Genomic DNA, 12,096 nt, shown 5'->3' with positions numbered 1-12,096 from the left:
ATAAATAAAGTCAGGAGGAAGGATGCTTCGGTAAGCTTGAAATGTGTGGTCTCCACTTGGAAAGGAGAGCTGCTGAGTCAAGGCAGGAGATCGTATTATCACTGGTTTTAGGTTGTGATCTTGCAGCCGGCACAGCTTGCATCTCTCTGAGACAGCATCCCTGAGTCTGAGGCCTCTGGTGTCTGACTTGAGGTTTCTGAATATTTTAAATTGTCTCCCTTCTTCTTGTGTATAAATGCATCAAGAGGAAAGGTCTGATTCTCTACTGCTGCAATAAGTACAGTGGAGCTGCATCTTTTACGTATTTCAGATTAAAGAGCAGTCCTGTGATCTGGTGCCTCACAGCCTGGCCAACCTGGTCATGAACACAAGCTCTGACAGAAAAACAAGCAACCCCAGCCATGTAACATCAGGTCCTGCTCTGGCATGGAGCAAAGTCAGCACAGCTGAACCTGAATGCCATCAGCTGAGGGACATGGACATGTGTTTTGCTCAGAAATATGTGCTTGTATTTTTCTCTCAGGTCCAGACCTATAATCATCATGTAATAGCCCCAGGTATCACCATTTGCTGATAAACAGAAGAAAAGTGGTTGCCATATTTTAATATCCCAGAGTTTCATGGGAATCTGTCTGAATCCAGCTCAGAAGTTTGTGAACCTGCTTTACAGCTGGGGCTCTCACTGTACGGAGCTGAAAATAGACATCATTTCTGTGGGAGATCCTGACGGCGTGAGGCAGATCCAGGAAATAAATCACCCGGTGACTTTGTTTCGCTGCCCTTTTGCTCTTTGTCCTTCTCCCAGGGGATCACTTATGATTTCAGAGTCTCCAGAGCCTGTATATAAACCAGCCTGCCAGGGAAAAGCTCCTACGTTTCTTCTTGTTAATGCTCTTTGTGTTTAATCTGGTGCATATGTGTGTGTATATGTGGGGTCATAGCGATGCTGCTGAATTGGGGAACTCCTTGTTTTCATTCTAGCTCAGGACAGGGGGACAGGGGAAGTGGCCTCCCTGCACATGGTAAATGTCACCCCTCTGTCATAGAGGGTAAACTGGAGCCTAAAACTGGCATTAATACGACCAGGATGCACTTGTTTTCTTTAAACATTGCACCTTTAGACTAATAATGTCTCATAGGAGAGACCTAGGAGCAATGTCTATTTACTTTCTGGAGGCATCATGGAAACTGTATGCCTGATTTGGGGAGATTTTCTGTTCCTGAGCCTACAAGACTGCTTCAGGAGGGCTCTGTCTGAATACAGGAATGAGCCTCCTTGGCATAGATTGCAAGAAAACAGGCTCAAAAGCACTGGGCTGTGTAGGAAATGGTAGGTATGAGGTGCTGGTAGTTTTAGAGAAACACACAAAGCTCCTGAAGCACGCCTAAAATATATTACTAATTTTTGTGGTGTGCACAGAATACATGGTGTGCAGGCTGCAACTGGGAAGTGTTACCAGCTGGGCTGGCTTTCATTGCCAGTCAGGAATACTGCGGCCTTTCCAATCCTCTGCCAATAAGTTTTTCTTTGAAACAGCCTTCTCTTTATCTAATCATACAGAGTTGAAATCTGCATGGGGAGAAAACAGCTCCTTCAGTGGGAATGCCAAGAAAGTCCTGAGACAAGCGTGGCTGATAAAGTTGAGACCCCATAAACAGCGACCAAGACATGGCAGCTGTCCAGCCTGCCCTGCTTTTGAGCTTGCACTGACAATATTTGACTTGTTTTCTCGGAAGAATAAAGAGAACAAGTGTTGACGAGGCCCATTTAGTTGCAAATTATTCCCCCCCCCCCACTCCTTCCGCCTATAGGTGATGCGGTTTGCAAAGATACAGTTTTCTTTGTGCTCATTCCTGGAAATTTCACTCTGCAAAGCAGTTTTGTCTTTACTCCCCCAGTAGCAGGACCACTGTTAGATTCACATGAAAAGCCTTGATTTTGGTGATGGTGGTGGTGATGCTTTTATAGTTGGGGTAAGTTTTATTTAGTAATAAAATGAGGGGTTGAGACCTATATTTTATGTTTCTAGTGGAGCTACATATAGGTAGGGTCTTGACTTTCCTTGTAACTTGTATGTGCTGGTAGATAAAGGAATTACTGACTCATTATTTCAGTGCTTCTGCCATAAAATAATGATTTATAGCTTTTGTTCTGTAGGTCCATGTTTTATTGGTTACAGAATAGATTGACAGTCTCTGGAGATGCTGTCGTTGCTATAGGACAGTAATTAAAGGCAGAGGGTGAAGATTTTTTGGCCTATTGGGAGAGCTCGAAAGGGCAGGAATCCCAGTGTGCCTAAATGAAAGAAATCACAGTTTTTCCTCCCAGGCCACTGAAAAACAAAGTGTAACTGCTTTGGAGACCAACATTCACAGCTCTACTGGAATTTGATGTTCTAGGGAAAGAAATCATACACACAAGGAACCTAAGCTGCTTTTCTGACCTTGTTCCTTCTCTTAGGACCTCTTGGCCTCCCGCTGTGGAGTTCCACTCTGGTATTGGCACATTTTGTGGTGTCTCCCACCAGGTCAGGGTTTTGCTGCCGCAGGCAATGAGATGGGATCGCTGTGTAATAGCGGATGAGTCTTCATTCTGAAAAATGCCAGGAAAAAGTGTTTGTGGGAAGAAGCGGCACAAAAAGAGCAACAAATTTATGCCCTGAGCCTGTGAGCAATCTACGTGTGTCTGATGTTGGCATTTTAGTGAGGTGCTTGAAAGTAAAACATACCTATAAGTATTTGTAGAACTGGGGTCTCGAATCCTATTGCCTGTGCTTGTTCTGAGGGCGGAGAATTCCCTTTTCCCCTATAAATATCATATACAGCGTCTACCATTAACAGCTCGTTTGTCTTCCTCCTGTTGCAGGGAACAGTGTTGAAAAACGGCACGGAAACCTTTGAAGCCTGGGAGGATCCTCCTCCTCCAGTCTACATGCAGTTCTACTTCTTCAACCTGACGAATCCTTTAGAAGTGCTTCAAGGCGATACTCCTCTTGTAGAGGAAATAGGGCCGTACACCTACCGGTAGGAGCATTTCACTCTTTTCACGTGTCACTAAAGCTGAGACGAGAAACATGGACTGGTTTGGGGATATCTGGGAGTCTGTGAGGAGGAACGTTGCATAAAAGCGTGACTCGTGTTCACTCAGAAATCAGTTCCTAGCTGAAGTTGCACAGTTCACATTGGTAAAAATGTGGCCAGAAAACCGGTTAGAGCGTGGTGCTACAGGGATCTTCCTCAGCCAGCCCTCGCTGTAAAACCTGCGTAGATTCAGACACATTTTTACAGACAGCAGGGGCTCGGTAAGGCCATGTGCAGTGCTGGAGCTTATCCAGCCTCTTGGACGGCTGCTGCGTGGTCTGGCTGCACACTGAACTGACTCAGGTGCACGTGGAGAGATTTATCGAGTCACCTTACAAGTGAGTTTTCCTTCAGAGCTTCATTCTGCTGTGCCACACACAGCGGTGTAAACCAGGAGCGGCCCTGTGGCAGGAGGCGTTACGGCCTTTGAAGTCGTGGAGGAGTGAGAGCTGCAGCAAAAAGGTTGATTTCTCATCTTCAATCTCACTTCTGGTCCACATGCTCGTTCAGGCTCAGTGCCAGAAAGATTTATCTTTACCTAAGCTGCGAAATGATCAGGATCTGGTTGTTACTATTGGAAAAAAATTACTATAGACTGAAAGGGAGAGCCTTTGTGGTTTCTTTGGTCTCTGCAGTATGTCTTGTCTCTCTGTTTCTTTCCTCCCACACCTCAGCTTTGCTTCACTCCCTGCCATCAGTCTTTTCCCCTACCTCCTCTGTATTTCAGCACTCTTTCTGTTTAGCCTTGGCAAACTTCATGTGGTACTTGGACAGAATACCTTGTATTTTATAAACCAGCAGAGCTGGAGAAAAGATACATAAGCTTTCAAGTTGCCAAGCTTTTCTTCAGGTCTCTGCAGTAAAATGCCGATAATTAGTCAGCAGTGCGTTCTCTGCTAAAATAAATAAATAGATAAGTAGGGCGAGCTCTAGATGAAATAAACCCACATAAAACCACAGCTCCAAGTGTTTTCTGGGTGTCACGCACAGCCCGGTTTGAGAAGCTGCACCTTATCCATGAGGGAGCTGAGTGGGATGGACAAGGCTGGTGGTGCAGCTGGCTGGGCTGGTCCGAGCCTGAGCTGCTGCTTTGGGGCTGTCTGGGAGAGGCTTGGGACGGGTGACGCAGCCTCTCCCTAAATTACTTATTTTGGTCCAAGGAAGGGAGCCACGTGTTTTGGTTGCTTCTGGCCTGTTTGCTTAGCCTGATTTTGACGTGTCTGAGCAGGATTCGGCTGTGCCGTGCTCTGTCTGATGGAAGAAACAGGAAAGTTGGGAAGTGAAGGGCCCTTTTCCAGCACATTCCTTAATCCTTGGCCAGCTGTTGCTGCCAGAGGCGTGTGGGAGGAGAGGGAGAAGGGAGGGATGTTGCAGTCATACTGCATGCACGAGACGGAGAATAAATACCAAGTTTTGCTCGCAGGCCCCATGTAGCAAAGCATTCAAGACCCGTTCAGGCTTAGTATGTGGTAGAGCACCTAAAACACCCTAACACGAAGTACATGGCTCAGTGTTTTGATTAAATAGAGTGATGAAAAGGCTGGAAATGAACCATCCCAGACAAACAGGGGAAAAAAGTCTTAATTAGTGACAGAAGGAAGGTGGGACAGCTAAACAGGATCTCTTCCTGCGTGATTAAGCTTGAAACAATTCATGGTTTTGACCCAAGTGTGTTGGTGCTTGTGCTTCTAAATCCTGGAAGCTGGATTTGCAGCTGGATTTTTTTTATTTCTGATATAAAGTAAGTAATTATAAAGTGAAAAGTGCTGATCTGCCCAGGCCTGCTGAGTGCCAAAGATCACTTGAATATTGTCTGGTCTTGCACCCATTTACAGTTGTTTGTCTTTAATATCTGAGCTCCTCCTACTCGTATCCCTAATCAGTGAGTATTATCTTCCTCTCTGGCCCTTTTAGAGCTGGAGAGGCTTCTCAGGTTAACTCTGGCCTATTTTGGGGACAGCACTTCACAACTCTCCATCCCACCCCCTCAGTTCAAGCCCTGGGGTGTATATTCGATTGCTGTGCAAGAGGCTCTTGCTGAATCAAGCCAGACCAAAATATTCGTGGGTGGAAGGGATGCTGCAGAGCAGAAGATGCTCTGTTTGTGTAAGGGAGATGGGAGGTGGTTGGTTTCTAACAGGAGCAGTTTCAGGGGCCTTTCCAGTTTGCTTTAAATTCTGAAGACGGAACCAGAGTAATGCAGCCTGTCATGAAGCGGCATTAGCGGATCCAGTGCAGCCAAGATAGGATCTCGGATATGAAATGAATGAAAAACACCTTAGCATGGGGTCTTGCAGAGTAATTCACCTTCACACCTTGGTATTTGAAATTCACACAGGAAGCAAAGCAGCGTAAAAGCCAACAAACTCTTGAGTGATTGTGAGCTTACGAAGTGCAGTGCGTTTACCTCCTGTGTGTGCCAAGAGGATCATGCCATGAGTAGACAACCTGCTTTTTCCCTTTTCTGGTTTGCTGAAGACACATTCTGAGCCCGAGCCAACCTCTTCTGCAGAATTCTGTGTTTCTTCTTTGTGAAATGGTAGTGGCAGCAGACAGAACTATGGTTATGATACATAGTTCAGGGTAATTAACATCTGACTTCCTCATCAGGCCAGCGGAGCAGCGTTTGATGCTTCTTGCCTCTTACACTCGTTTGTCAGCAATCCTGAGTTTTATGTTGCTTGTCTGAGTGCTCAGGCAGTGACAGAAGCCACCTCCCAGGCCGAGAGCAGCTCAGGGCAAAAATTCAGTTGGATTTCTGTCGTGTTTGGGATTCCTACCTGAGAATTAAAGGAGAAAAGCTGAAATGGGGCTTGTTCTCTGGTTGTGCCACATGTAAGCTTAGAAGCCCTAGTGCAAAGTACTTTGAAGCCAGCAGAAAGGTTGGGGTAGGTTCTTAGGTCAGGTTAATGAGACTTACATGAAGCCTGCATCTTGTTCTGCCTGGGAGTGAATTTTGCCCGTGGCAAAGAGGCAAAAGTTTCATTTTCAAATTGTACTGTGGCATTCCCATATGTAGTGCCTCTAAATCCTTATGTGCTGTCTGAGGTTGTTTCCTTGAAGGTTATTAAAGATGAGGCGATTAACGCGTGGGGTGGCGTTTTTGGAAGCGCCCTGTGAGGTCTGGTTCAGCTCACGCTGACACAAAGGGGAGCTCTGTTGCTGACAGCAGCAGTAGCAAAGATGAATCTACTCTTAATGAACTGAAAATCCCACCCTTTATGTGCTTAAAGCAGTAGGGTAGCCATAAGTTGAGTGCAATTAATATTAGGTGTACATGTTGGACTTGCTGAAGTTGGAAAACTCTTGTTTTTCAGAGAATACAGGCCAAGAGTGCACGTTCAGTTTTTGGACAACGGTACCAAAGTATCTGCTCTGAACCCAAAGACATACGTGTTTGAACCTCAGAAGTCAGTTGGAGACCCTGAAGTGGACCTGATTAGAACAGTTAATATTCCTGCAGTGGTGAGTTCGCTTTCATTTCTGCTTGGAAGTCGCCCTAGCACACTTTATAAGTAGCAGCTTGTTGCTTCATGCTGGATTTTCCTTTGTGGTAGATAAAGGTGGTTGAAGAACGAGAGAGGCAGCTTCTGGCCAGGGCAGATACTGCAGTCAGTTTTGGTTTGGACTCTTGTGGGGTGTTTTTACTATGATGTTCCTCCCTCTCTAGTGTTTGTGCCTCACTTGTGCTGGGAGCTGACACACACTGCAGAGATGAGCAGAAATCAGCCTCGTTGGCTTTTCATGAGTGAAAATGAAGCTAAGCTCCCAAACTGTGTTAGGTGAAACTGCTCTGTAAAGAAAGAGTCATTTGGGTGAGCAGAGGCAGACCATTATTTCTGGTCACATACAGGGATGGTGTGAGAACAGGCAGAGAGAAAGCTGCCGTACCTCGCAAAGGAAGTCAGACTGTACTAGAATACTTGTCAGTTGTGTAACCGAGCCTTTACTCCCTGTACTAGTTTAACTGACTTCAATTACAGGGTACATTCATGTCTACATTTCCCCTAGCGTTTCCAAAAATGCCTGACTGATTTGATGAATGAATACATAAATGTACTGTGTGTAGCATTAGCTAGGGCTCAGCTTCCTCAAAGGTGCAAACAATTCAGTCGCTGTATTTGCAATTCCTCCCAGGCATTTGAGTGGTGGTAAGGACTGTCGAGTGTTCGGGTTTTTGGCTGTGATGTGCTTAACAGGGAGTGCTAGAAGAGCTACGGTTTGGTTTGCCCAAGGAATATTCCCATCTTTTGGTTTTTAAGACATGTTGTAAAGTCACCTGTTAGCTACAGAGGAAAGAAATTTTGGTGTTGTTTGCCTTTTGGAGATATTACTATCTTTTAAAAATGGCTTTAAAAAATGTAAACCATCACTTCCTAAGGGTGAAATTCAAAGCCCATCTCCAGCTGTAACCTCCGTGTGAAATTCAGGCTGTTTAGAAAGCACTGTAGCACATTTCAGTTAAAATCCATTCTGAAGACTCTGGCAGTTGATGGCACGGGACCACGCCGACTGTGTGCCAGCCTGGGAGCCTGCAGGAGCACATCCCTGTGGGAGGGCAGCTGAGGAACCTGTTAGCCAGCACACGGCTTGCCACGAGAAATAATGAAACCGAAAACAGAGCTGAAACATGTGCAGTGCTGAAAGGTGTCTGTGTTTGTGTGCAGCTGGTGTTAATTCTGCAATAAATCTTTGTGTTTCTCCCTTATTCCAATTCCCTGGCAGACTGCGATGGAGTGGACCAGGTCAACCCCTCTGCAGTTTGCCACAGAGGTGCTGCTGCTCCTGTACCAGGAATCCCTGTTTACAGTTCACACTGTTCATGAGTTGCTGTGGGGCTACAGAGACCGGCTTCTGCAAACCATGCATCTGTTGCACCCCGAGATCGACCCGGTGTTTGGTTTATTTAATAAGGTAACTGGGGTACAAGACTTTCTGATGCTTTAGATAGGAAATGGTGTTGGTGCTACCAAGCTGGGACTGTCATCGCCTGAGAAGGATGTGCCTGAGCTGAGACCAGACTTAGGCTGCAGGGATAGCAAAAAGCTGTTCCCTTTTTGGTTTGGCTGCATCTCGGTACTGGCTGGTGGCACAGCTGGGAGTGTTTTGTCTTACTTCCCTTTATCGGGCATGGATAAGCTTTCCAAAGGTGGATGTAAACCACTCCACTATGGCCTGTGCTCGCTTGAATAACATGGGCTTGGACTCCTCCTTTCTTGGAGATCTGTGCAGTGCTCAGGTTATTTTCTGTGTTTGGGTTTGTTGGTTTTTTTTTTGCTAGGGCTGTTTTTCAGTGGCAAATTTCAAAGGGAAAAAAAGGCTAAGCTAATATTGCATTTCCTTCACTTGGGAGGTGTGAGAATCGAGCTCAGTCATTTCCAACTCATATTCAAGGTGGAGTTTAACGAATTACACTTAGCTCAGGGGGACTCCATCAGTCCTAGGGTGTCTTTGAAGTGATGATGGCTTTGACTCCTGCCACCAGGTGTCAGAGAATGAGTGGAGTGATGCAAACCTCCTCTGTCTGTTCGCAGATGAATGGAACCGATGATGGAGAATACGTTTTCCTAAGTGGGGAAAGGAACTACCTTAACTTCACAAGGATTGTGGAATGGAAAGGAAAAGAGTGAGTTTTTCTCTGTCAAAATGTGCCCTTTTTCACATTTTGGATGAACATAACAGTGGGCAGCGTGTGTTACAAAGAAGCCGAACCTAAAGCATCCCTCTCCCATTAAACAAAACATCTGCCAGCAATTATCTATATATATAGATAGATATATATATATGGGAGAAGCTCTTATAGACATATTCTTGCTTGCCTTTAAAGTTTAAAGACACCATAAATGCAATTTAAACCCCTTTTTTCCCTTAGCAGAGCTTAGGCAAGCACTGCACAGCTCTGATTTGCATTTGCTTAGGCCATGAGCTGGCATCAAGGGAGCACCACTCAAAGATCTTTTAATCCTTACTCTCGGCTTCATTTTCTCCAGGTCATTGAGCTGGTGGACAACAGAGGCGTGCAACATGATCAATGGAACCGATGGGACGTCCTTTCACCCGCTGATTAGCAAAGATGAGAAAATTTATATCTTCTCTTCTGATTTCTGCAGGTAAGGAGAAGAAAATGTACTCAGGCTTTGAAGCAGAGCATTTATATCCGTTCTTGTGGAGGTTTCATGTTAGGCTGGTGGTTTTTCTCCTATCATTAACAGTGTGAGTGTTCTGTATTTATTCATGGTAGGAAGGATGAGAGTGTTACACCAAAAAAACCCAGTCTGCATCAAGTTAAGGATGTGCCATTTCTATATATGTATAGGCATATATAAATAAAGTGAAAATCTGGAAGGTGAGTGGAAAGACAGGCTGGACTGCCTTGCAGGGCTTGTAATGAGGGAAGTGGAAGGCTTTATATGAAGCTTCTTTCCTTCCAAAATCTTACTCTGTGTCCTGCTTTTCTTTGAGAACCCAGATTGCCCCCTTCAGAAACTCATGACTTGACATAATGCTGTTTGAAACACAACAAGATGCAGAAATCTTGGTGTTTCCTTCCTTATGTTCCACCTGGTCTCCTCCCTTCCCTGTTTCCCTGTCTGTAAAGAACAAAACCAGCCTGAAACTCTCTATTTAAGTCAATACAGATGTGTGTTATGCAAAATTCAGCGTCCCTGGAGCAGCACAGTTGGTGCTGAATCATCTATTTTTTGCAGCAGCAGCAGAATGACAAGATGTATATTTGCTGATCAAAAGCCTATTAAATTTAATATAGATCACTGAAATGGGCTTAAACCAAGCCCATAGCTTAGTGTGAACTTAAGCAGACCCACAGGCATCTGCAGCAGGTGTCAGCGTGAGCCCAAGGCTGACAAATCTGGGTCTGCCTTGTCTTCCTTGCAGGTCTCTTTACGTGGTGTACGACAGCTCAGGAATGGTTGCCGGCATCCCAGCCTACCGCTTTGTGCCCTCTGCGCTGTTGTTTGCCAACACGACGGTTAACCCGGACAACGCGGGCTTCTGCGTGCCGCCGGGAAACTGCCCTGCCACCGGCGTCCTCAACGTCAGCATCTGCAAGCAAGGTGTGTTACCAGGCGGTGGAAAGCCTGGCTTGTTCTGAAAACGGGTGTCAGAGTGTTGAGTCTGCAGCTCCAAAACTGACTTTTCCTTTCCCTATACAGTGGGAAGAGTTATGAGGTCCTCAAAGACTTCCTCAGATTCTGCTCTGCCTTTTCTAAACGGTGACTTTCTGTGTTTTCACGTTCCAGGTGCTCCGATATTTATATCAGCCCCACATTTTTACCAAGCAGATCCAAAGTTTATAGAGGACATAGAGGGCATGCACCCCAAAAAAGAATATCATGAGACGTTTCTGGACATCAATCCTGTAAGTGACACTTCAATAAGTAAAATAAACCCAAACCCAAACTTCTTGCCCACTGACAGAGCAGTGTGAGAAGCAGAAAAGGCCTTGACTCTGTGCAAGCACCGCTCAGCAATAATTGAAACATCCCTGTGTTATCAACAGTATTTTAATCACAAATCCAAACCATATCCTAGCTACTGTGAAGAAAACTAACTCTATCCCAGCCAAAACCAGTACAACACTGGTCTCTAAGTCCACAGGTAGGAACGTGGGTCAAGAGAAAGTGCAAAGTCTTGACCTGCCCACTTCACAGAAATGGAGTGCTCTGACTCATCGGGCTGTTACATGCAGCTAAAGCAGGAGGAAATTGCAGTTTCTCTCTTAAGGTCTAGTGCAGATCCTTGGTATCTGCTTTGGTGCCAGGTTTTTCCTGTTACCCTGCTCCTACTTGTCCAGATGTTTTTGTATTTGCATAAAATGAGCCCTGTGCCTCCCATCCACTCTTCAGACTAAATTTTGCTGCTTGAATGAGGGAAATAATCCCTGTGCATCCAATTGCAACCCTTCCTTGCAGTGGTGGCATGACTGTCAGAAGGGTTTCACGCTCATTATCTCTGTCACCTTGCAGTCATTGACTGTGGTCAGTATAATAATAACCCAAAGTGGGTCTTCCCTTGCCTTGTCAAGGCCACACCAGTGTAAATACTAAGTTGTATTCTCCCAGTTCCTATTATTTCACATTTATTCCTTTTTTTTGACTCTGATTTCTTTTGTTCCCCAGCTGACAGGGCTTGTCCTGCAAGCAGCCAAGCGGATGCAGATCAATGTTCACATCAGGAAATTACCTGAATTTTTGTGAGTGTTCTCTGGTGCTGGGTGAACATCTCAGACCTGATTTGATACTCAAAATTCATTTGTATACGGTGTTCAGATGAAATGTTGGTTGGAGAGAGCAAGTGAGAGAGAGTAATCCAGTCAAATCTCAATTTGAGAGAGGGTCTGCCACAGTGGAGTGTAGCTGGAATCACAGAATCCCAGAATGTGAGGAGTTGGAAGGGACCTGCAAAGCTCCCCCAGTGCAACCCCTGCCACAGCAGGACCCGGCCCTTGGCCTTGTTGAAGCTCATCCAATTGGCCTCAGCCCATGGATTCAGCCCATCCAGGTCCCTCTGCAGAGCCTTCCTACCCTCAGGCACATCAACACTCCCTCCCAACTCAGTGTCATCTGCAAACTTGCTGAGGGAATGCAGAGGGTGGCATCAGGATGTGCCATCCTACTCTTTCAGGAGACAAAAATACTGCAGTTACCATTATTTCTCAGCAGTGGTGACATGAAATCCAAATGAGAAGGCACAACCCCACACAGGGCTGCCCGTGCCTTTCCTCAACAAGCACAAAAAATACCCCAAGTGGCCCATCTCTGGGCCACTTGGGCCATCTCAGCAGCAGGCAGGTCCTGTCTCAAACTCGGGAGGGAGTGATGTTTCTTCAGAGTAGCACCACTGCTGCTGCCCAGGAGCTCTTACATGAACACAGATAAGCTGTTATTTCATGAGTGCCAAATGGTGGGGATTTTTTGCTACCATGAGTGTGTTGTTTGGACAATAGTTTCTGTGTTTTCCAAATCTGAGTAACCTTCAACATCAGCTTAGCCTAGC

At 45.7% G+C, this 12,096-nt stretch overlaps 1 protein-coding gene across 1 annotated transcript in view; it reads left to right on the top strand.

The window, feature by feature from the left end:
- Positions 1-261: 261 nt before the first annotated feature.
- The window catches only part of SCARB2 (scavenger receptor class B, member 2), a gene marked incomplete at its 5' end in the record, with an annotated part of 13,927 nt that continues 2,092 nt past the window's right edge, over positions 262-12,096 (top strand). Inside the window, 12 exons of the mRNA XM_010181962.1 lie at positions 262-277; positions 1,932-1,968; positions 2,031-2,045; positions 2,462-2,528; positions 2,867-3,024; positions 6,399-6,546; positions 7,807-7,995; positions 8,616-8,707; positions 9,072-9,191; positions 9,976-10,154; positions 10,341-10,459; positions 11,220-11,293. Of these exons, the coding sequence (XP_010180264.1) occupies positions 262-277; positions 1,932-1,968; positions 2,031-2,045; positions 2,462-2,528; positions 2,867-3,024; positions 6,399-6,546; positions 7,807-7,995; positions 8,616-8,707; positions 9,072-9,191; positions 9,976-10,154; positions 10,341-10,459; positions 11,220-11,293 (1,214 nt within the window). The remainder of the gene's footprint in view (positions 278-1,931; positions 1,969-2,030; positions 2,046-2,461; positions 2,529-2,866; positions 3,025-6,398; positions 6,547-7,806; positions 7,996-8,615; positions 8,708-9,071; positions 9,192-9,975; positions 10,155-10,340; positions 10,460-11,219; positions 11,294-12,096) is intronic.

This window comes from Mesitornis unicolor, unplaced genomic scaffold (assembly GCF_000695765.1).
Source record: "Mesitornis unicolor isolate BGI_N332 unplaced genomic scaffold, ASM69576v1 scaffold22520, whole genome shotgun sequence".
Taxonomy (NCBI): domain Eukaryota; kingdom Metazoa; phylum Chordata; class Aves; order Mesitornithiformes; family Mesitornithidae; genus Mesitornis; species Mesitornis unicolor.
This window is presented reverse-complemented; position numbering and strand designations above follow the sequence as displayed.